The sequence below is a fragment of the Mustela putorius genome, unplaced genomic scaffold, assembly GCF_011764305.1.
Source record: "Mustela putorius furo isolate JIRA1106 unplaced genomic scaffold, ASM1176430v1.1 tig00003846_pilon_pilon_pilon, whole genome shotgun sequence".
NCBI lineage: Eukaryota > Metazoa > Chordata > Mammalia > Carnivora > Mustelidae > Mustela > Mustela putorius.
Genome location: NW_025421999.1, coordinates 3005191 through 3031139, shown reverse-complemented (window position 1 = coordinate 3031139; position 25949 = coordinate 3005191). Strand labels below are relative to the sequence as shown.

The 25949-nt window shown below is 36.8% G+C and overlaps 1 protein-coding gene across 1 annotated transcript in view; it reads left to right on the top strand.

Annotated features, from left to right (window-relative positions):
- SLC26A7 (solute carrier family 26 member 7) overlaps positions 1-25949 on the top strand; it is a 115743-nt gene that overhangs the window by 62619 nt on the left and 27175 nt on the right. Inside the window, exons 7-12 of the mRNA XM_004768594.3 lie at positions 1422-1504; positions 3685-3832; positions 5860-5973; positions 19383-19460; positions 20469-20564; positions 24965-25071. Coding sequence (XP_004768651.1) covers positions 1422-1504; positions 3685-3832; positions 5860-5973; positions 19383-19460; positions 20469-20564; positions 24965-25071 — 626 coding nt within the window. The remainder of the gene's footprint in view (positions 1-1421; positions 1505-3684; positions 3833-5859; positions 5974-19382; positions 19461-20468; positions 20565-24964; positions 25072-25949) is intronic.

Sequence of the window (25949 nt, the reverse complement as noted above, 5' to 3'; positions counted from 1 at the left end):
GATGAACTTTTAACTACTATCTTCATCAGGAAACACTATTATATCACAATATTTATTGTTCAACAGTATAACCTATACAGTTTTGTTGCCTTTTTAAAAAATCCTCAAGTCTGTGTTGCTTCTTAAGTCTATTTGATGTTTTAAAATCCTCTGTAAATTAAGTTAAATATTATTATAGAGAAGAGAAATACACAGATAGGAAAAATCCCTACAAAATAAAATTATTGGGCATTAATTGTTAAGTATGTCTTAATTTGCTAGTGTGATTTTGTTATACCTTATTTCTGGCCATCTGTGTGGTAAATTTGTACTTTAAATAGATAATTGGTATGTCTCTTTTTAACAAAAAAGTATAGTACATAAGTAGATCCAAGCTAATACCAAACTGATACCATAACCATGTGAAATTCCCAGTCCCTACTAAATTTATGAGAAGAGTGAAAAGAGAATGTGAAAATGGGTGAAAAACATGGGGGTGGCATGGCTAGAATAACAGAGAGTGAAATGGGTTCTGAGCATCCTTTTAAAGGTAATTTAAAGGTATTTAAAGGTATGCAGGCAGAGAACCTGATCTTGCCTATTGAAGGTCAGATAATAGAGCATAGGGAACCTGAGACTCCAACAGAGGTAATTTTAAGAACAGTGATTCCAGCTTGTTATTAACTAGTACATTTTACTTCAAGAAATAGTAAAAACTTGGGAGCGCCTGGGTGGCTCAGTGGGTTAAAGCCTCTGCCTTCAGCTCAGGTCATGATCTTGGGGTCCTGAGATCGAGCCCCGCATCGGGCTCTCTGCTCAGCGGGGAGCCTGCTTCCCCCCTCCTCTCTTTCTGCCTGCCTCTCTGCCTACTTGTGATCTCTATCTGTCAAATAAATAAATAAATAAATAAAATCTAAAAAAAAAAAGAAATAGTAAAAACTCAAAATTCAAAATTATTCAAGGAGACTATAAATCATTATCGATTACTGACCTATGTAGTCGTTTATGCAATATCTCAGACTCTTGAAAGTTGGTGTCCTATAGGGAATTGTGCTCTGATATAAAGTATTTCTTCATGTTCCAGGAGCTAAGTATTTAGGTTGGTTATGGTATCTGTACACACACACATACGCTCCCATATTCTATTCTGCGCCTCTTCAAAATCAGTCATGTTTGGATTGACGTCTTGGAAAGGATGTTAGAAAAGCCATATTGTGGGGATTCCATTTGGTTTTTGAGACTGCAAATTAAGTGCTTTCAAGTTTCAAAGGCATTTTTTTGATTTTTTAAAATTTTCTTAGTTTTTAAAAATCTGTGCAACTACTACATTACTCTGGATAATCATGGGACAGATAAGTAATGTTTACTTTCAGAAATAGCTTCAAGGTGTTTGGGAGGCCAGTAATAATTTTCTTTTTCTTTTTTCAAATGGAACCACACAGATTATTGCTGCATCATTTGCTTGTTATTGTACCAATATGGAAATCACATATGGATTAGAAGTAGTTGGTCATATTCCGAAAGGGTAATGTAGTCTTTTTCTTTCTTTCTTTCTTTCTTTTTTGTTTGTTTGTTTATGATGGAGGAAAAGTCTTGAGGTAGATGGCTATGGTTTTCATTTCTTTCAAAGGCCCTCTAGAGGACAAATTCTAATTAATTTCTATTTGAAAATGATAGAAACAAACAATACACATATGGAGAAAGAGTAACCTTTTAAACTGTTTACCTATTACTAAGGAAGTTGACAACTATTTTATACAGCATTGCTTCAGGTTAAAGATTTGGAAATTATTTACAAAGATATTATTTGGGGGGAAAAAGGAGGGCATTGAATTTCTAAATTATAGTCATGCTCTGGGATTTATTGTTCCCTATTCCACACATGTATTCTTATGACTATTTTTATTTCACTTAAAATGTAGTAAAAGCACATAAACATCAATTGAAATAGCAATCCCACAGGCCTGGGTGGTGTATAATGGTAAAAGAGGGTAGAAATAGAGAAGAGGGTATGGTTTCCCAGAGCCTTCCTCTGGACCCTAAGAGGAAGGTTAACAAGAAGTGCTCACCCTAAAAGGGCAAAAACATTGAGCCAAATATAGCCTGGAGGAACACAAAGACATCTTGGGGAAAAGTGGGGTGTCATAGGGTTATTCTCTCTTGATGGGCTGTATAAACACTGGTACTTATAAATGTGGGGCAGAGTTACAGTTGTTTCCTCTGTATTTTTATCTTCCAGTCCCAAATTTGGGCTTCTCATTACATTAAAATGGAGGAACAGTAGAAAAATTGTCAAGGGCTAAAAAGATAATTTAAAAAAAAATCCTGTCTTTAACCTTTATGTTAGATGCAGGCTAATGGTTGTTATTTAAATCAACTTGGGTTTTCTGGAAGGGGTCTCTACTTTTCCACCTTCAAAAGTCAATTTATTGTTTCTAGGTCAGCTTATTATTAATAATAAATAGCGAAGCTCAATTTTTATGAAACAGAAGTTCTTATGGTTTGAAATGGCAGATCTCTTATATATCATATTAAAATATCTTAGGGCCTATAACGTTACACATCAGTTTCTCTTGGGTGTAAACTTAAGGAAGTGGATAAAAGAAATCATGCCTCTCCCCCACCTGCTTTAATTCTCCTTTATTTTGAGTGACCTTTCCACACCCATTCTCTGAAGGAATTATGGAAGGAATGTGGCATTGCAAAGAGACAGTGAACCCCAACATTACCATTCGCTTTGTGATTTAGGTGCATTACCTAAACTTTCTTAAAATGTTTTCTCTGCCATAGAGTGCATGAGTGGCACTCACGTGGGGTTGTGTGGACGATTAAATGAAACAGCTAATTGAGAGAGCTGAACATTCCACTTTCTTGCTAGATATTAAGTCAACATGATTTATCTTCCCTTTTTCTTCTACTTTTTCCCCAGAGAGATTTTTTGTTTGTTTTTGGAGGAGAAGTAAGTCCTCCAAAGCATCATCAGGGATAAATAAACAATGATCCCTTGGCTCAAGTGGTTTTCAAAAGACAAGGAGACATTGGCTGGGTATTAGGTGAAAGAAATATTTTAAACACTTCCTTAAAGCTGAGGAACTGGGAAAAAAAAACTGGGGAACTATATTTTGCAACGGAGGGTACATGGAAACTTTACACACATTTTTCTTAACATATGTGATGCATAAATTGTACTGTAAAAGGATTGAGTTAAAAACATAATTAAGATTATGAATTAAGATTATAATTAAGATTATGGCAAATTAAGGGACTAGTTTAAGAATTGTAGCTCACAGTAAACCATTGTTCGCATAAAACACTGTAGTACTCAGGGCAGAAAGTATAGTCTTTAATCCCTGCCAATCACATATTTGGAAAGGTTCGAATGAAAGAACACTCCAGATCTGCTTTTGTTCTGATACAGGACATTTTTGTTGAGTCAGAGTTTCTGTAGTGTAACCTGGGCATAATGCCGGTGGAGGCATGGAACCCATCTCCATGGTGATCCTTGTGATTTTGCTTTTCTGCTAAATAATATTGAAAACAAAGGGCTTCCAACCACAAGGCTCCTTGTTCACATGGGTGTTTCACTTTCTCCATGTAAACGTCAGTCATTACCACAGTTGAATTCAGTGTAAGTTGTTACAGAAATTACATGAAAATTGATGACTTCAGAAATTACATGAAAATTGATGATCTTTCTTTCCACAGAATCCCTCCACCTAGAGCTCCCCCCATGAATGTCCTCTCTGCAGTAATCACTGAAGCTTTTGGAGTGGCACTTGTCGGCTATGTGGCCTCCCTGGCTCTGGCTCAAGGATCTGCTAAAAAATACAAATATTCAGTTGATGACAACCAGGTGGAGTACGCCTCAGCCCCCCTCTATGGTAGTCGCGTCATGGTACTCCGGTTCCAGACCCTGACAATGTTGAACTTACGAGAAATATAACTTTCCTGAGTGTATAGCAAGAATGATAGAACAAAACAGAAATCTCTAAATCATTCATAGAAAGCTGAAAATCTGGCCTCCACGGGTTGGTTTAAACTATAAAAATTTTTCTCCCTAGGGAGAAGGACATCTTGATGTCCTTTCTGGTGTTAGGATAGAATCTACAAATATTTATCATTGCATGCTGACTTTTAAAAAAATCATAGATTTCAAAATAAAAAAAAACACTAATATTATTTGTGTTAGTAAACAACTAAAGAGCGCAAGGGTTTATTTTAAGACTATCAAAGAATGAAAATTTTACTGATTTACTTCTGAAACGACTTCTGCTAGTTTCTTATTTCAATCCTTGTGGCCCTCCCTACATGCCTGCATAGGTCTGCAGAGGCAGCTGTGGGACAGTGGTTATGAATGTTCTATTACCTGTGTCTAAATTTCACTCTAATGCTATGTATCCTTAGTTGGCTGTGTGCCCCGTTTTGTTATCTATGGAAAAAACCCACATTTATTCATTTAACAGATGTGTATTGAGCTGTGCCATGTGCTGGACACTGGTCTAGGAACAAGGGATGCAATGGTATACAACACAGACCATGTCGTTCCTGATCTCAAACCCTCACAGTGGCTTCCCATCGTATGCAAATGAAATGCCTCTTTTCCATGCCTTATAGAGCCCTACACCACCTGCCACCATCTCTGTCCTCTCTGATCTTGTATCCCTTTTACACTCTGTTTTTGCCACACTTACTTCCATGTTTCTGGCTTAGGACATTTGTACTTGCTGCTCCCTTTGCCAGGAGCTCTGTTCCTTCAGATATCTGCATGCCTCTTTTATTCAAAGTTTCCCTTCTCAGGGAGGCCTTCCTTGGTAAACTAAAATCCTAAACTCCAGATTTTTCCACGCCCTACTCTGCTTTGGTTTTCATTATTAATCTTGTTTACTGTCAGCATCCACTCACTAGAGTGTAGCTGTCTGAGGGCAGGGATGTTTGTTTTGTTTACTGGCAACAGCAGAAGCAAGAAAACATCCAGGTAACATTTGATGACTTGGACTGGGATATAACAGTGCCGGAGATGAGAGGAAGACAGATTCTGGATTGGATGTGGATACTATCTGGGAAAAGGGAAAGAAGCCAAAAACATCTCTAATGCTTTTGGTTTAAGTAATTGGAACTTGAGGTGGGGAAGAATGTGGGAGGACCCGGTTGGGGACGGTGGAGAGCAAGAGCCTGATTTGGTGAAGTTTGGGATACCTGCCAATCCAAATGGAGATGCTAGGTAGCAGGTTGGCCATATGAGACTGAACTACAGAGGAGTGGCCCTGGCTAGAGATGTAAATTTGAGAGTTGTCAATGTGTATTTGGGTAGCTAAGATCAGGGAGACAAGTGGTCCAAATTTGTGATTGGTTAGATGAGAAGGAACCATAAAGGAAATGGAGAAGTAGTGGCCAGGGAGGTGGGAGGAAAACAGGAGGGTGTGAGGTCCTAGCAGGACCTAGAAGGAACCTTTAAGGAGGGAGAAGTGAGAAACTATCTCAAAAGCCAATTTTAGGCAAGGTAGATAGGAAATAACCACTGGAGTTAGCATTACGGGGGCCATTGGTAGATGGCCTACTTCCCTAGAAGGTGGTTATGAGCATTAAATGCTTAGAACAGTTTCTGGCTTATTGTAAGCACTCAACAAAAGTTATATATATATATATATATATATATATATATATATATATATAACTTTTATATGTATAAATAAAAGATATATATATATATAACTTTTATATATATACATATATATGTATATATTTTAAATAATAGGTCACAACAAATAGGGAGAACTGAAATTGAATACAAACAAGCTTCATCCTTTGACAAGATGTCCCTGTGGTCTCCAAAAGTTAATAGTGATTAAGTAATATATTCTCTTCCTATCAATCCTGTAGGAATTTTTGGCCCATGGCCTCAGCAATGTGATTCCTTCATTTTTCTTCTGCATACCAAGTGCTGCCGCCATGGGAAGGACTGCCGGCCTGTACAGCACGGGCGCGAAGACACAGGTAAGTTCAGCATTCAGAACGGACCCAAAAAACTGCTGGTTACTCTCGTTTTTGGAAAGGGTGAAAATTGAGCTCCTCTCTAAAGTCCTGAAAATATTTTCACTCCTTCAACTTTTTTTCTAACTAGTTTTGAGAAAGTCTGTCTCTTATGAATGATCCTTCCAGAAGCCCAGTGACTCAGGGAGCATACAGAAATCCTACTAGTGGCAGCATTATTGTTGGCAACCTTTGAATAAAGCTCCCCCTAGTGGTGCTGCTGGTTTTGTGTTTTGCTAATCTAGCCATTCAATTTGAAAATTTTTCCTTCTTGTTCATTTCCTTTAAATAAAATGAAATTGATTATATGAAAAATCTGTCCTTGATGCTGAAATTTATGTCTATAGAGATGTATAAGTATATAGACAAGTGGTAAGTCACGTGTTCATATTTTAGGTTAAAGAAACAATTACATATGTTTTAGGAACTTAATTCAACATTTGTTGAGAGCCTCGTCTATACCAGGTATTGTGCTGGATGCTGGTAGGCAGACAGTGATGATAATGAAGATGTTGTCTTCATTGATGATGATGGTGGGAGTGTTGGTGAAAGCATATACTATGTCATAATTTTTATATAAATGTGTATGTCATATGTATATGTCATGCTTTTTATATAAATGGACTCTTTTAAACTTTGGGCAATTCTGTGAAGGAGGTATAATTATTATCCTCAGTTTCCATATGAGAGAGTTGAGGAAAGGAGGGTTAAAATAACTTATCTGGGTCACAGAGCTCGTGAATGGCAGAGCTGGGATTTGAACCCAGATAGATCAACCTCAAACCTTGCATTTATAAGTACTGTTTCACATATAAAAATTTATGCAGATGTTACTATAAGAAATTAATATTAACAACTAACCATCATTAAAGCAACTGAGAATTTAGAAAACATTTTATGTGATGACTCAAACGTTTATTAGGGTTCTACTTTATATTAAGTCATTTGGGGGGGTTTTAGAAGAATGAATTTGAAAAAGATATGGCTCTTGACCTTGGGGGCAAGTGGCAAGAGAAAGATGGGTAAATGGAAATTAAAACATAGCACAAAAGTAACTAATAAAATTACTGATGAATATACCATGGAGCAGAAAGGAAGCAGCAACAAATTCAGAATGTATAATAATTTCAGAGATAATTGCCACAACTCATGAGCTGAGAGGTGATGTCATCATTCAACCTTGTTTTACATGACAGTTTGATTGGCTTTTACGCAGCTAGTGATGTCAAGCCTAGGTTTATCATGTGCTCCGGCATGAACACTTGCAAACTGGACTCTCAGGTGTTTGGGGGTTAAATTCGAATGTTTAATATGTAGTGTACTCAGTATCATCCCCAACTCTGAGGACCCATCTATCTATAAAATTCTAGGATTTTATAGAAGTTTCCGCCTGGTTTCTCACGAGGGAGAAATATATTCCATTTCTTCTCCTTGTATTCAGACTAGATAAATAAAGTAAATGGCTGAGGGCATGGATTCCAGAGCCTGGGCTGTGTTCTAGCTCCACCATTAGTTACTGAGTGACTTAACACAACTAACTTGACCTTTCTAGCCTAACTGGACTTGGCTGGTAATGTATTTGTTATGGGGATTATACGAGTTAATATGTGCTTAGTTTGCCCAAAGCCTGAACACTAAATAAATACTCCTTCAATGTTAATGATGATCTTTGATTGCATTATTATTATTGTTCAATATTTTTATTATAATAAAATCTTTCCAGAACCTTTTGTTTGACAATCCTGGTTTGACTGCAATGCAGTAAGGCAGTTTCAATTCCAAGTTGCCCCTCCAACTTGCTGGGGATGTTGAACAGGTTAGCCTCCTCATCCATCACATGGACAAGAGGAGGTTGGAATAGAATCTGTGAGATGTCTTCCACCTCAGGGTATATCACGCTTGGAGTTTCTTAGGCATTTACTACTTTTCCAATTACTCTTTTAGTAATAAAACTGTCTCATTAATCCTTGTAACTTTAAATATTGAATGTCTAAGGGGACAATATATTGAGAAAACTCAGTTATTTTTAAATCTTGGAGGGCTTTTTCTCCTTTTAGTTGGACGTGCATTTGTTCGACTAAGAGGGTGGGGATGGAGGGGCACCTTTCTCTGTTCTGTGGGCCATATGTTTGGATAATAACAGCAGTAGAACTTCTCTAACGACTTTTCAGAGTTATCTTCTGCATGGCATTTTATTCTAGACTTCAGAAGAAATGAAAGAAATCTAACAAAACACAAGTTCAGAGAAACAAAGCTCAGCAGGAGAGTATTTTCATGCTTCGCTTGTTGGGATGGGCACTAATCTGTTCAACAATACCCATTAAATTGCACAGGGAGGGAATCTGATTTAATGGGCATACCCAGATTGAGAATGCTTTCCCACTGAAGTTGTTTTAGATCTTCAGCACGTGAGTATAACAGATAACTGACATGACTTGAAGAAGGCACTTGGGAAAGCCTAGTCTGAAAAGTTTTGTTTTAAATAGGCTATCCGTGAAACCTGTTTTCTGTGTGATAAGACTTTACAAAACAACCCCTTAAATGGTTCTGTCCTTTTTTAGGAACTAGAGTTATCCTCAGTAAATTAGTCTAGAAGACCTAAGAACTCTAACTTTCAGGCTAATGACAACTAATTAAAGGAGCAGCGGGAACCATTTTCCATTGTTAATTATTTCACCAACAAACTCTTATTTGGAAATATTATTGGTATTTCTGTAGAAAGTTATCATTTTCAAATGTAAATATGTTCTTGTTATTTCCTCCTAAAGCACTTAAAAGGCTTTGCATGGGTCTTGGAATTCACACCTTTATGGTATCTACCAGGTTCTGAGTGCTTCCTTCTAGAGTCTCATCTTGGACTCCTTTCTTCCTCTTTCCCAGCTCTTAGGCCCAGGATCCTTCTTCCTTCGGGTGGGCCACAAGTGACTGTGTCCTCTGCTGTGGCTGTCTCCCTTTCCCCTCTAAGATAACTCCTCCCATCCCTCAGATCTCACTGTTCCTTTTGGCACAGCTGTTCTCTACTGCACATTAAACATTCATCAATGTGATTTTATGATTGATGCCTGCCTTCTACCCTTGACTGAGGCTCTTAGAGAACAGGATCCCTTCTGCTTTGGTCCACCACATCCTCGGTGTCTAGTCTAGGACTCAGCACATAGTAGGTGTTCAGTAACTATGTGTGATAAGAATGAATAAAATGAAAGCATCTGATTATGATAAAACTAGTGGGTTTTGCTGACATGAAAAGGGACAGGTGAAGCCATGTAGCTTTTATTGAGATTTAATACAGAATATTTGAAGTTGGGAAAATCCCACTTGAAATCAGTCTTAGAATCACAGACTTTAAGAAACTGCTATTCAGTAGAAACATAATAGGAGCCACATAGGTAGTTTAATTTTTTTTAGTTGTCACATTTTTAAAAAGCAGAAGAACCTGTTAAAATTAATTTAATAACACATTTGATTTATCTAATAGAATATTATTTCAACAAAGAATCTAAGAATTGTCAATGATATATTTTACATTATTTTCTAATTGTATTAAGTCTTTAAAATCTGATGTGTATTTTACATTTCCAGCCTATTTTAATATGGGCTATCCATGTCTCAAATGCCCAAGACCTACATGTGGTCATATTAGTGCATTTAGGAACATTTTACATACAAGAGAGTTGGTAGTGGGAAGCCTGGGTGGCTCAGTTGGTTGGACCACTGCCTTCGGCTCAGGTCATGATCCTGGAGTCCCGGGATCGAGTCCCACATAGGGCTCCCAGCTCCACGGGGAGTCTGCTTCCCTCTCTGACCTTCTCCTTGCTCATGCTCTCTCACTGTCTCTCTCTCAAATAAATAAATAAATAAATCTTTAAAAAAAAAGAGAGAGAGTTGGTAGTAAATTGTTTCAGTGCTTTCAAAAATTGAATTAAAATGTTTGAATTCAAATAAGAAAAGATACTAATCATTTAATACCAAGTGCCGTAGTCAGAGACCAACACATTTCTTCTTTTTTAACATCTTAATTGTATTTCTTTCAGTGTTCCAAGATTCATTGTTTATGCACCACACCCAGTGTTCCATGCAATACATGCCCTCCTTGATACCCACCACCAGGCTCACCCATCCCCCTACCCCCTCCATCTAAAACCCTCAGTTTGTTTCTCAGAGTCCACAGTCTCTCATGCTTCATCTCCCCCTCTGATTTCCCCCAGTTCACTTTTCCTTTCCTTCTCCTAATGTCCTCCATATTATTCCTTATGTTCCACAATAAGTGAAACCATGTGATAATTGACTTTCCCTGCTTGACTTATTTCACTCAGCATAATCTCCTCCAGTCCTGTCCATGTTGATACGAAAGTTGGGTATTCATCCTTTCTGATGGAGGCATAATACTCCATTGTATATATGGACCATTTCTTCTTCATCCATTATTGAAGAGCATCTTGGTTCTTTCCACAGTTTGGCGACTGTGGCCATTGCTGCTGTGAACACTGGGGTACATATGGCCCTTCTTTTCACTATGTATCTTTGGGGTAAATAACCAGTAGTGCAATTGCAAGGTCATAGTGTAGCTCTATTTTTAATTTTTTGAGGAATCTTCACACTGCTTTCCAAAGTGGCTGCACCAACTTTTATTCCCACCAACAGTGTAAGAGGGTTTCCCTTTCTCCACATCCTCTCCAACACTTGTTGTTTACTATTTTGTTAATTTTGGCCATTCTAACTGGTGTAAGGTGGTATCTCAATGTGGTTTTGAATTGAGTTTCCCTGATAGATAGTGATGATGAACATTTTTTCATGTGTCTGTAAGCCATTTGTGTATGTCTTCTTTGGAGAAGTGTCTGTTCATTTCTTCTGCCCTCTTTTTGACATGATTATCTGTTTTTTGAGTGTTGAGTTTGAAGAGTTCTTTATATCAGCACTTTGTCAGCCTTCTTTTTCCCACTGGATATTTTTTCCTACTTTGTCGAAGATTATTTGACCATAGAGTTGAGGGTCCATTTCTGGACATATTCTTTTCTTTTGGTCTATATGTCTGTTTTTGTGCCAGTACCATGCTGTCTTGGTGATCACAGTTTTGTAGTAAAGCTTAAAATAAGGCAACGTGATGCCCCCAGCTTTGTTTTTCTTTTTCAGCATTTCCTTAGTGATTTGGGGTCTTTTCTGGTTCCATACAAATCTTAGTATTGTTTCGTCCAGCACTTTGAAGAGTGTCAGTGGAATTTTGATCAGGATGGCATTGAAAGTATAGATTGCTCTGGGCAGTATAGATATTTCACATTGTTTTAACAATGTTTCTTTTAACAATGTTATATTTTATTACAATGTTTATTCTTTTTTTTTTAAGATTTTATTTATTTATTTGACAGACAGAGATCACAAGTAGGCAGAGAAGCAAGCAGAGAGAGAGGAGGAAGCAGGCTCCCTGTGGAGCAGAGAGCCTGATGTGGGGCTCAATCCCAGGACCCTGGGATCATGTCCTGAGCCAAAGGCAGAGGCTTTAGCCCACTGAGCCACCCAGGAACCTCCACAATGTTTATTCTTTTAACAATTTTTATTCTTCCCATCCATGAGCATGGCATGTTTTTCCATCTTTTTGTCTTCTTCAATTTCTTTTATGAGTGTTCTGTAGTTCCTTGAGGATAGTTCCTTTACCTCTTTGGTTAGGTTTATTCCAAGGTATCTAATGGTTCTTGGTGCTATAATAAATGAAACTGATTCTCTAATTTCCCTTTCTATATTTTCATTGCTAGTGTATAAGAAAGCAACTGATTTCTGTGCATTGATTTTGTATCCTGCCACATTACTGAATTGCTGTATGAGTTCCAGTAGTTTGGGGGTGGAGTCTTTTGGGTTTTCCATATAAAGTATCATATCATCTGCAAAAAGAGAGAGTCTGACTTCTTCTTAGCCAATTTGAATACATTTTATTTCTTTTTGTTGTCTTATTGCTGTTGTTAGGACTTCTAGTACTATGTTGAACAACAGTGGCGAGAGTGGGCATCTTAGTCGTGTTCTTCATCTCAGTGGGAAGGCTGCGAGTTTTTCTCCACTGAGAATGATATTCACTGTGGGTTTTTCATAGATAGATTTTTTGACTTTGAGGATTGTTCTCTCTATCCCTATATTTTGAAGAGTTTTAATCAGAAACAGATGCTGTATTTTGTCAAATGCTTTTTTTGCATCAATTGAGAGGACCATGTGGTTCTTCTTTCTTCTCTTATTGATTTGCTCTACCACATTGATTGATTTGTGAATGTGGAACCACCCTCGCATCCCAGGGATAAATCCCACCTGGTCATGTGGATAATCTTTTTAATGTATCATTGGATCCTATTAGCTAGGATCTTGTTGAGAATCTTGGCAGCCATATTCATCAGGGATATTGTTCTGGAATTTTTGATGGGGTGTTTGCCTGGTTTGGCAATCAAGGTAATGCTGGCTTCATAGAAAGAATCTGGAAGTTTTCCCTCTGTTTCTATTTTTTGAAATAACTTCAGGAGAACAGGTATTATTTCTTCTTTGAAAGTTTGGTAGAATTCCCCAGGGAATCCTTCAGGTCCTGGACTTTTATTTTTGGGGAGTTTTTGATCACTGCTTCGATCTTGTTACTAGATATTGGTCTATTCATGTTGTCAATTTCTTCCTATTTCAGTTTTAGAAGTTTATAGGTTTCCAGGAATGTATCTATTTCTTCTGTGTTGCTTTACTTATTGGCATATAACTGTTGATAATAGTTTCTGATGATTGTTTCTATTTCCTTGGTGTTAATCATGATCTCCCCCCTTTCATTCATAATTTTATTAACTCGGGTCCTCTTTTCTTTTGAATTAGTTTGGCCAGTGGTTTATTGATCTTATTGATTCTTTCAAAGACCCATCTTCTAGTTTTATTGATGTGTTCTACTGTATCTCTAGTTTCTAACTCATTGATTTCTGCTCTAATCAATTATTTCCCTTCTTGTGTGTGGGGTTGGCTTAATTTGTTGTTGATTTTTCCAGTTATTTAAGGTGTAAAGAGAGTTGGTGTATTCTGGATTTTTCAGTTTTTTTTTTTTTTTTTTTTTTTTTTTTTTTTTTTTTTGTGAGGCTTGGATGGCTCTGTATTTCCCCCTTAGGACCACCTTTGTCATATCCCATAGGATTTGGACTGATGTGTCTTCATTCTCATTGGTTTCCATGAATTTTTTAAGTTCTTTGATTTCCTGGCCGATCCAAATATTCTTGAGCAGGATGGTCTTTAGCTTCCAAGTATTTGAATTCCTTCCAAACTTTTTCTTGTGGTTGAGTTCCAGTTTCAAAGCACTGTGGTCTGAGAATATGCAGGGAATAATCTCAAGCTTTTGGTATCGGTTGAGCCCCGATTTGTGACCCAGTATGTGGTCTGTTTTGGAGAAAGGTTCATGTACTTTCGAGAAGAATGAGTATCTGTTGTTTTAGGGTGGAATGTTCTGTATGTATTTATTAGGTCCATCTGGTCCAATGTGTCTTTCAAGGCTCTTGTTTCTTTGTTGATTTTCTGCTTAGATGATCTGTCTGTTGCTGACAGTGGCATGTTCAGATCCCCTACAATTAATGTATTCATATCAATATGACTATTTTGTTTAACAGTGGCCTATGTAGTTGGCTATTCCCATGTTGGGGGAATAAATATTTACAATTATTAGATCTTCCTGGTGGATAGCCCTTTAAGGATGATGTAGTGTCCTTCTGTGTTTCTGACTACAGTCTTTAGCTTAAAATCTAATTTATCTGATAAGAATTACTACCCTAGCTTTCTTTTGAGGCCCATTTGCTTGAAAGATGATTCTCCATCCCTTTACTTTCAGTATGGATGTATCTTTAGGTTCAAAATATGTCTCTTGTAGACAGCATATGGACAGGTCCTGTCATTTTATCCAGTCTGAAACCCTGTGCCTTTTTATGGAAGCATCTAGGCCATTCATGTTGAGAGTGATTATTGAAAGATAAGTTTTTATTGACATCATGTTGCCTGTGAAGTTCTTGTTTTTATACATTGTCTCTGTACATTTCTGTTCTATGTCACTCTTGGGTTCTTTCTTCTTTTATAGAACCCCCCTTAGTGTTTCTTGTAGTGCTGGCTTTGTGGTCACATAATCTTTTATACCTTGCCAGTCTTGGAAATTCCTTATTGCTCCATCCATCCTGAATGTCAGCCTTGCTGGATAAAGTATTCTTGGCTGCATGTTCTTCTCATTCAGTGCCCTGAGTATGCCTTGCCAGCCCTTCTGTCTTGCCAGGTTTCTGTGGACAGATCTGACATTATTCTGATGGTCCTTCCTCTGTATGTAAGGAATCTCTTCCCCCTACCTGCCCTTAAGACATCTTGTCTGAAATTATGATTCATGAATTTCACAATGAAGTGTCTGTATGTCTTTCTAGACTCATTGATCTTGGGGAGGGGGTGCCTTTCTGTCTCCAGGTAACAAACGCTTATTCCATTCCCCAGATTAGGGAAATTTTCCTCCAGTATTTGTTCAACTATATCTTCTAGTCTTCTCTCTTTTTCCACCCCCCTCAGGGATCCCAATAATTCTGACATTGTAATGTTTCATGGCATCATTTATTTCCCTAATTCTCTTTTCATGGCTTCTAAGTTGTTACAGGCCTCCTCCTGATCCTGCTTTTCTGTCAGTTTGTCTTCCTTGTCTAATTCGGTCTTCTGCCTCAGTTACCCTAGATGTTAGAGTATTTATATTAGATTGGATTTCATTGATAGCATTTTTTACTTATGTCAGATCAGCCCTCACTTCCTCCCTTAGAGATTCTATGCTGCCACTAATGGTCTTCTCCAACCTAGCCATTGCCTGGACAATTTTTACCCTGAATTCCGTTTCTAACATACTGTTTATGTCCATATCCAGTAGTTCTGTGGCAGAGGTTGCAGTCTCTGAATTTTTCCTCTGTTGGGTGCTCTCCTCCTAGTTATTTTGGTGAGAGGTGGTTGAGGGAGGTATAGGTCTCCACGGATGATCTCTTGTCGCCACAGAGATCCAGAAGTGTTTAATCTTACATCTCAGGCTTATTTCATGGGTGTTCGGAGTGTTCTTGTAGATATTTAGCTTACTTCAGGGGACTGGTTGAAACAGGGTCTCCTACTTCTCTGCCATCTTGCCCTTCCTACTTTTTTTTTTTTTTAAAGATTTTATTTATTTATTTGAGAGAGAGAGCAAGCCAACAAGCAAGAGAGAGTGGGGTTGAGAGGGACAGAGGGAGAGAAAATCTCAAGCAGACTCCCTGCTGAGCATGGATTCCCACTAGTGGGGCTTGATCCCAGGACCCTGAGGCCATGACCCGAGCGGAAATCAAGAGTCCAGAAGCTTAACCGACTGACCAACCAGGCACCCAAAAGGCTAATACATTTCTGTCCTCCACACATAGAAACCCTTTTAACACTGATTCCCTTAAGTTGTGACATGCTGAGCATGGATATGTAGGAATAAGAAGGTCTTGGTGCTGCCTAGACATACAGCACAAAGCAGTGTTACAGATCCTCCTTCCAGCCTTCCCTCTGAGGACTGGTCATCATGGGAGGGAGCACAATATGCCCTGGCTCTCTCCCCTGTGTTTCCCCTTGCTTCCAGAAGATTAGATACACTGGTGCTCTGCAGGCAGTTCAGGAGGCATAACCGAACCATGAAGGATGGGAGGCAGCATCTGCTGTAGGCGAAGCTTGGTCACAGCCGGAAACGACAGCTGGCATGTTTTTCTGCAACACTGATTGCCTCTAGGTTCCAATTTGCCAAGCTATATTCTTTTATTCTTTCAAATTTGGCTTATTGCTTCCAACTTCTTTAAAGATTTTAAAATCTAGCCTTAGTTACCCAGTATCTTCTCTCTCCTGCTGCCCTTTCCCATCACTTTTGCCATTCCGCCACTTTGTTGTGCATACAGTGAGCTCTTGACTGACTTTGCATTCTTTAACAACTATTTAGGAAGGAAATGGCTGGCATATTACCCTTCCTTCAGCCATCTATAAAGGTATGGGTAACATGAATGCCTGTAGTCATCTTTTTTTTTTTTTTTTTTTTTAAGATTATTTATTTATTTATTTATTTGACAGCGATCACAAGCAGGCAGAGAGAGAGGAGGAAGCAGGCTCCCTGCCGAGCAGAGAGCCCGATGTGGAGCTCGATCCCAGAACCCTGGGATCATGACCCGAGCCGAAGGCAGAGGCTTTAACCCACTGAGCCAGCCAGGTGCCCCCTGTAGTCATCTTTTTAAGCAACCTAAAACATATACAATACATACAATAATGTAACAAGAAGAAAATATAGATTTCATTATCCTTTATGCAGAATTAACTCAATGTGAGTAGTTAGATTTTAGAGCAAAAAAAATAATTTGTCTCTAGCCATTTAGTAAGTATGACATGGAAAGAGTTGAAGAAGAGTAAAATACCTAGACTGTTTGCTCTGTGCATCACTAGGGGTGAGAACACTTTTCGTTACTGGTTAACAACAGAGGTCAGCCTGAAACTTATTAAGGAGAAGGCACTTCAGTGGCATTTGTTTTCTGAGTTTTGAAAAAAAGTAACAGGGTTGGGGGTGGAGTGTGCCTGGGTGGTACAGTTGGTTAAGTGCCCAACTTGGTTTTGGCTTGGGTCCTGATCTCAGGTTCATGAGATGGAGCCCTGCATCATGGTCTGCACTTAGCAGAGAGTCTGCTTGAGATTCTCTTTCTTTCTCTCTCTCTCCCTGTGCACCACCCCTCATCCCCCACCACTCTTTCTCTCTCACTCTTTCTCAAATAAAATAAATAACTCTTTAAAAAAAAAAGGGAACAAGATTCTCTTTGGTTTTGGTAGCAACCTACCTTTAAAATGTTTCTCTTGGTAGATCAGAGATATTTAAAAAGCAGCATTTCATATGCAGAGTAACAGATATTCAGAAACTGGGTAATACTTGAAAATATAGCTCAACTGTGTTATTCCAGAAACCTTAAGTTAGAGAAGTCTGTGATACTACTGCAAATATTGATCTCTGTTCAACCTCTTGTACAGTTGCTGAGTCAGCCATCTATGAATGATGACTTGGACTGCGTGACCTCAAAGATTTTTTATGACTCTATACTTCAGCATCTGGGGGTCTTGATTGGAGACACAATGAATGTCAGTATTTTGAGAACTTTGAGGGCAGAAACTGTTATATTATTGATTTCTATGCCTGAGGAGTAGATACACTGGGCAGAACTGATAAAAATTTCTTGTGCAATTACATACACTTATATTTTGAGCTAGGGCATCAACAGGGATGAGGCAAGTGCATTGAAGGAGTTAAGCAATTTGTTTATATGATCTATTTCATTAAATGACTTACCATCAAAGGTACCATAAATAATATTTTTCACCTTTGGAAATAACATCCATTTAGCTCTTGACTTATTTCAACAATGATTGAAATTGTAATTCAGTAAGTGCATAATTGTTGACGTACCTACAAAGCATCAGGTAAACAAAAGGTCAGTTAAATATTAGAGAAAAGGCCAAAGGTAGCTGTAATTTAGTGTTTTAAAATAAAATTATTTACTTTGGTAGTAATTTCTATAACAGCTTCAGTGAATTATAAGATATTTAAGAACCTTAAAATACATTTAGTTTTATGGATCCCAATTTGGCTTATAATCCATATGCCTTCTGGCTCCCAGGTTCTAAGACCTTGGACTAGTCACTTTGCCTCCTTATGCCTCAAACCCTTCCAAAGGAGTTTACACAATAGCTGTCCAAAGTTCATATCTATGACTAAGATTAAGAGTTTTATTTTCAAGTACACTGTAAGTGTATTGAGTGAAGAGTCTCATAACAGGGGCACAAGCCATTCATTATCTTTTTTCATGAAATAAATAAACCTTTACATTTGGTACCCTTTTCTTTCCATAAACGTACTTCACTTACTGAGCCATCTACATAAATCCTATGATCTGCTGCTCTCTGACACCGGCCTTTCTCTAGCCTACTGGAATGTCAGACATATTTTGTTGTTTAAAAATTCTTCTGTAAAATAACCAGTTATTCCTAAAAGATCACTGTAATGGTTAGGTGTACTATGACTTGTTTTATGAGTGATTTTGGTTCCGTAATGATTTGTTTCCCACAGAAGAATTATTTTTTCTCTTTATATGCTGGGGAGTGCTGGAGAAGAGTTCCAGTAAATATGAAATGAAACTGTGTCTACTTTCACTCAGCTTCATGGTTTTGAGTTTCATCCATACTGTTGCATATATTAGTAGTCTGTTCTTTTATTTTATTACTAAGTAATATTCTGTTGTGTGGATGTACCACAATTTGCTTATCTGTTCACCAAGGGATCAACATTTACGTTATAGTTCTCAGTTTATGAATAAAGCTGATATAAATATTTACATATAGGTATTTGCATGGGCATGTGTTTTCATTTCTCTTAGGTAGTTCTGTATGTATTACTATATAAGAAACTGTCAAACTCCTTTCAAAGTGGTTGTACTATACTACATCCCCACCAGCAAAGAGTCTGGCAGCTCTAGGTGCTTTGAGTCCATGTCAATCCTTAATATTGATTGCTGGTTTATAATTTTATTTTTTACTTTAGCCATCCTACTAGATCCTGATTCTCTTGCTATGTCCTTAATGATATTCTGGGCATCTTTGTGGCCCTGTGAACCTCTTTTCTCTCATTAGGCTGACAATTTAGCTAAATGTTTTTACTAAGTCATGCACATTTGTTTATGTGGAATCAGGTTCTCCATCAAGTGGAGCATAGCTAGGAGTCAGGGGTTCTGAATTGCCTTTTGTCAGCAGGTTGAGTTGGTTGGAACCTGATACTAATGACTCTTCAGGATTAATAAAGTTAAGTCTACTTGACTGCAGAGACTGCTCCTATAATCCCATATAACTGCTTCATACTAGAACCCTTCTTAACAAAGAACTCCAAAGACAGTAAATGCTTCAGTGGAAATTTGTCATCAGCGGAGAAAAACCCTAAGCTGCATATTCAGTTATTATTCAAACAACTCGCTAGGAAATGGGGAGAGTCAAGCTGAACAACAACAGGCTAACGGACTTTTAATTGAAATGTCACTTTCACTATTAAACAAAAAAAGCCATTGCTATGATGTGTGATAAAAGTTGATGGTGTCCTATTTCTTTGTGTGGAATTGCTTTTCTCTCATCACTGACTTAATTTGATTGCAACAGTTTGTCAGCTGTCATGTTTGGGTTCCCTCAGCTGCAAACTATAGATAATGGGAGTCTATGCAATTTAGCAATCATGTTCCAACATTTGGTCTCTTATAATCAGGATGAACTAAGAATTTTATTTTCCCCTATGACTTTGGAATAATAAAGTTCAAAGCTTTCTTTTTCATCTGTCCTGTTTTTTACAGGTGGCTTGTTTAATATCTTGCATTCTTGTCCTGATAGTTATCTACGCGGTAGGACCCTTGCTTTACTGGCTGCCCATGGTATGGTAGTACTTTTTTATTATTTACTTTTTAACTTTACTTTTAATGAAATCATTGTATATTAAAATGTCTTAGAAGAGTAGTCTCAATGGCCCTACATCTGAAAACCATGTGACAGAAGTAATGATTGAATGGAGGAGGGGGTTGGACAGAGACCACATTTGATGGGTGAAGAAAGGGAAGAGTCCGTGGCTGTTTTCTGTTTCTTAGACTTATGTGTAAAAATGGCATTGTGGAATTAGATTTATTCTGTGCTTGTTTGGAGGGCAGAACTGGGCAATCTCTGGTGTATAAGGCACAGACTTTGGGAGAATTTTATCAGAACTCATCGACTGTTAGAAAAATATGTGTAGAGCAAGGGAGTAAGGAACAAAATACATCTTGCCACCCTTGATATCTTTATACAAAGTGACCCAGAACACCACTGTGCTTTTTATAAGTCTGGGGCACTGAAGTGACCCAAATAAGATCCCGGTCTTCAGAGAGCCAGAGATCATTCATTCCTGTCTTGTTCTAATTCTTCATTAATATAGTGAGTATCAATCATTTCCACAGCAGATCTAATAATCAAATTCACTTTTCAAGAGAGTTATAAATATCCACATGTGATACCAGATCATTGGTGCTGAAGGCAATTATAAAGAAATATATAATATAAATATTTAATTTTTTTGCAACAAACTTCAAATGGCAGTGGCTAATTAAAGTTAAGAGGACATTTGGCTTTATAACATGCACCCTTATAATTCATTACTTTTCTTTTCTTTCTTTCTTATGTTTTACAATGACATAAATTTTATACTGTGATTTTCTAGAATTGATATTATATTCCTAAAGTATAATAATAGGCTAGTTCTAAACAAAATGAATATTGCTTTAGTCTTCTAAATGGTGATTGCTTTTCTCTAGTAAGTACTTTAAAAACAAAGGCATAAAAATTCCTTAATCTTTTTAAATTCAGATTAAAATCTTTATCTTATTTCTTCATCAACTTTTTTCTATTTGTAGTGTGTTCTTGCAAGTATTATTGTTGTGGGACTGAAGGGAATGCTAATACAGTTTCGAGACTTAAAAAAATATTGGAATGTGGATAAAATTGATTGGGTAAGTAGAAATTTGACCTAAAATTTCCTTCTTTGGCTTTAACATGCATTGCAAAATCAACTGTAATATTTTTATTTGCAGAAAATACTTTTGGCCATTTGAAACTTGTATACTTCATAAGCTACCATTTATTTTCTGAGTTCTTAATAAAGGCATTAAAATATAGAAAGTAAACTATTTTTGTAAATATATAGACTGTAAAATAGAAAACTCATTTATTTGAGGTATATAAGAACAGAAATGGAATTTTGTCAAATTTTGATTGATGTTTTGTTTGAGAACTTTTAATGAAATGCTAACTAACTTGAATTAGGGATTCTCAGTTTCCATTTTGAATTGATTCTGGAAATGAAGCTCATCAAGGAAGCACACACTAATAGAACACATATGAAAAACTATCACTAATTGCTAAGAAATGTGTTGCATTAATATAGGTTGAACATCTTAACAATGACCATATTCATTCTAAATATAGTCTCACGAACTTAGTTTTAAAGGGGTTACATTGGGAGGAGCGTTATGTTAATAGGATGTTGCCAGCAAGAGATTAAATATTACTGATCAATGATCAAGTGTGGCTTTTACTAACAGAAATGTTTAACATACATATTCTAGAGAAATGTATCTATGCAGGAGCATCCAAAATACTTTACATTTCCAATATAGGTGAAGTATTTCATAAGTACCCTTTATTTAGCTCTATCATGGCATTCACCATATGGAAATGCAGTTGTCTATATATTTCCCCTCCCTTAGATTCTTTGCTCAGAGAGACTTTGGGGGGGTTATTTGTGCTGGTGCCTATTTTCATAATATATCTCCCAAGGCTAAGTGTTACTCTACCAAAGTACAAGGCTGGGTGCCATGGGGAATTCAGAGATAAATAAAGAACTATTTGTCTCCTCCAGACACTTATATTCACTTATATATATATTCCAGAATATTTGTGTAGAAGCAGACATAGAAACATCAACTTATTATGCAAAGCATGATACAATGTGACCTCAAGCAAAAGTACAAGTTTAGTTCTGGGGGGAAAAAATGGAGGCTGGAGCATTTAATTTGGACTGGTCCAAATGAAAGAGTCTGACAGCTGAAATGTGAACTGAGACTTGAAGGAACAGTATTTGATAGGCAGGCCAAAAGATTAAAATTAGCCAGACTCATGGAAGATCATGGCTTTTTAAAGGTGATATGTGTGAGGTAGCACATGGATATAGAGAAATTAGAGGATGTAGACTTACTGAATAAGCTATTTGATAACCCTATGATAAAGGTATTTCTAAGGAATGCATTAATTACATAAGAGGGAGCACATGACCATATTGGAAGGGGAGTGATGTCAGGGAAGGTTTTTTCCCAGGAAATGATGGGTAGAACATCTAGTGTGAGGGTGGGAGTAGTGACAGATGGGGTTGCAAAACTTAAGAATGAGTTGGACTTGGAAAGGCTGCTAATGTTGTGCGAAGAAGACTAGACTTCATTCTGAGGGCAGTGAGACATCATCAAAAGGTGATGAGTCTAAAATCCTTTCCCATAGGGCTTTTTAGACCTGGTGCTATCTGCAGGTATTGAGGGATATGACAGAGAAATCACAAGTTAACATGATTTTTTTTTTTTGGTTATTTTATGTGAATTAGTTTTACTGAATGGATGTTCAGTGAAGTTCTTTCTTAGCATGATGTTTGGTAATATTATCAGAATATTTCTTGTGGTTGAACACCCAGCATCAAGTTTCTATGAGAGTGATGTGTCCTTTTTATCTCAGAATTAAGGATTATATACAAGGTTGAAGTGGACAGATATTTTTTAGTTGCTAAGGAATTTAACAGTGAGAAGCCATTGATGATTGGGATACAATCTGGGCATAGCATTTATAGTGAGAATCTTGCACAGACTTTTTTGTATATAGATTATATTACCCAGTAGACAGAATATGTCCAGATTACTCAATAGATACCTAAAATATCATGGAAGTGAAGTTACCAAAGATGTTTATATATGTAAAATAATTTGAAGGTTGAAAGTTTAAGAAAATCATGTAAGCAGTCCTCACATGAAAAGTCAGAAATTTTTATTACTTTAAATTGTTTATAGTAGAGTAATGATTCCACTTTGAGCTGTAGATCAAAACATTCTCTGAGGTAGTGAGGAAATAGGAATCCAAAATGGAGACCATGGGCTCAGAGCTGAGTTTGAGTAACTGAACAGTGGGAATAGAATTCACATCTACAGAAATATAATAATGTATATCAATCACCAGAACAGATCAAGAAGAGGTGAAGTGATTGAGTAGCTGCTCAAATGTATGTGTTTATGTGTTTATGTATTTCCTACTTGAGGTCAGCTTTGGAGTTAGCTTGTGTTTAGGGGTTGTGAGTGCTAATAGAGGAGGGATCAAGTGGGAACATATAATGAAAAAAATAGGAGGCTGGGAGTTAACTAATCCCTTATAGCTGTGACAACAACATTTGGATCTTTAATAGATATTACAGAATAGTTATGGGACTTACGTTAACCAATGGAACTGTATACTGGCTATGTTGTTAATTTACATTTGGTATTTTTTTCAAAGCTATAAATGTAGCCCCAGGAAATAACTAAGCATTGTGAACTCAACTTACAATAGATGATATTGTGGGAGAGTAAATATGCTTTAAAAAATAGAACCAGATGGTACCAAAATTTTTGGTTGCTCTGATGAATCATGGCCTCTGGGCTCTGTGGTTTTTTTAAATGGCAGGAACCAGGATCCTCAGTTCCCTATGCTATATTGAATCATGGAGGTTGGCCATGAGGAATTGGACTTATAAAGCTTTTGGGTAAAATCTTATTCTGCCACACCCAGGCGGGTTCAGTCAGCATTAAGGGATGAGTAAGAAACAAAGCAATCATGGCAAGTTGAAGTAATGATCAAAAACTTACAGCCTTATTTTGTATGTGATGAAGCATAATGTAACTCATTCGGGGGGAAAATTACACTGTATACATATAAAAGACTCAAATGATTGTCTTTTTGCCTGAATAGAGGAAAAACATCCCAGTGTCTAACCTATGAGATGACAGGCTGAGGATGATGTCATAGTAAGTCCTAACTTAGCATTACATTTCTTGGTGATGGATCTGAACATGAGAAAACTCAAAATATATTTTCTCTTTTTACTTCAGATTTTTGTTTCTTCTATATCAAAAAGAATTTTATAGATAAAAATTTCTCCATTTACTTTCAAGGGCTTGGCTTTTCTAAATAGCCCATCACAAAGAACCACTCAAGCTCCATTTAGTTAAATAATACAAAGGAGAAGCATGTAAAAAATGCTATTTAGAAACATTTGCTTCAAACTTGTCTCACCCCGCCCCACAAAAATCTGTGCTATCTTCAGATTATAGAGAAGTTTCTAACTTTTTCATTTGCATATGAAATTGAATTAGGTTGTTGAAGATGTTTTAAAGTTCTAATATAGCCATCTGGACAGAAAGAAATTAATTTTAGAATTGTATGCATAGGTAAAAGTGATGCAAATAATTTAGGGAAAAGAGAAAGCTTGAACATTTTGTTGGTCTACTATTTGATGAATGCAGGATATTGTGTTTAAGAAATAAAACCTCCTGGATTTCACAAATTATTTTGCTTTTAAAGATTTTTTTTTTTGCCAACAATAAACTTAGAAATGTCAACTATAATACAATATTTTGTGATAGATTTTCATTTCAGTAGTTGGACAAAACTGTAATAATGTTGAATAATGTTTGAATCCCAACTGGAGAAAAATAATTTTCTTGCTATCTTTTGAAATATTCCCGAGGCCTAAATTGGCCCAGAATGTTCAGCTTTCACAATGTCATAAGAAGTCGCCCCTTGCAAATAAAATTATACCAATCTCTATAGTGGCTGATCTAAAAGAGTCATTGGTAATGTAGATTTAGTCATTTTAACTGTTAGGCTTTGAGGGTCTTAGTTTATTACTACATTAGTTCTTTGTATAACAATCTTAGAACACAGGCATTGTGGGGAATGACCAAAAATCTGCTAACAATTGCTTGTAATATTACATTAAATGAGAAAACAGTGGGAAATTATGCTTTTGAACCATACACGTCCACCAAATATTTACAGATCTGAAAGGAAGTGTTGTTGGGGATTGTACTAGTAGGGGCTGGCAGTTTCTAGAAATGAAAGAATGTGTCTTTTCCCCACTTTTGCTGCTGGGAGTCTGATGGGACCAGGATTCGTCTCTCTGTCCCGGGCTTCTGTTTACCCCTTTTTAAATAATATATTCTTGCTGAGAGATTTGGTCACAGGAATGTTGTAGAATAAGATTGTGAGGAATTTAGCAATCGTGAGAAAGATGAGAAATTACCAAAGGACTCGTATCTCTTATTTCCTCCTTCTCTTTCAGGGCATCTGGGTCAGTACATATGTATTTACAATATGCTTTGCTGCCAATGTGGGGCTGCTGTTCGGTGTGGTCTGTACCATAGCTATCGTTATCGGTCGCTTCCCAAGGTAAGATCTTACTTAAATGCTGTCTATTTTGACACAGCAGCAAAGTCAATGATATTGCCAGTTACTTTTATATCTGTGGAATATTGAGTGCTATGCTCATGTTTTAGTTGGTATCAGAGAATTAGAGATGAAAGGAAAAATTTTCTCTACATACAATATATAACAATTTTGGTCTTAATGAAGAGACTTATCTTGTCCACACTATAAAGTAAAACATATAAAATCTATCAAAGTAAATAAATTAACTCATACCCATACACTATGCTGCAGAGCTGTTTTTTTTTTTAATCAAGTGAAGGTGATATATTATGCAGTGACTATATAAAAGTTAATCATTTAGAAAGTTAAATAACTTCAGTAAATTTTTCAGAAGCCAAATTTATATATATAATATACATAAATATATATATAATATACATAATCATTTATTGAAGAACTAGATAATTTATTAAAGATAAGTTAGATAATTTATTGAAGAGCTCTAGATAATTTATTGAAGATTTCTACTGAACATCTGTAAACCATTCCCCTATTTTGGCCAGTTATTTTTCTACTTCAAGTGTTCATCACCTGATAATGCTTCTACTCATTTCTCATCCTTCCCTTGAAATTCTTTGTGAAATAATATACTTCAAAAACATTTTAAGTTTTACCTCTATAGATTCTATAGAGAGATTTTTATAGAAATCTGTGTAAATTTATTAGTATCTGGTCCTATTTTGCCACTGATTCCCTCTTTACTTCTTTTTCCCTTAAAACAAGATTTTCCCAAACACTGTCCACTCTCTTATTACCCTTTTGGTCAATCTACCTCTTGTGGCTTGGACATATGGGGTTATGGGAACCCAGATGAGGTAAATTATAATGGTTAATCTCTA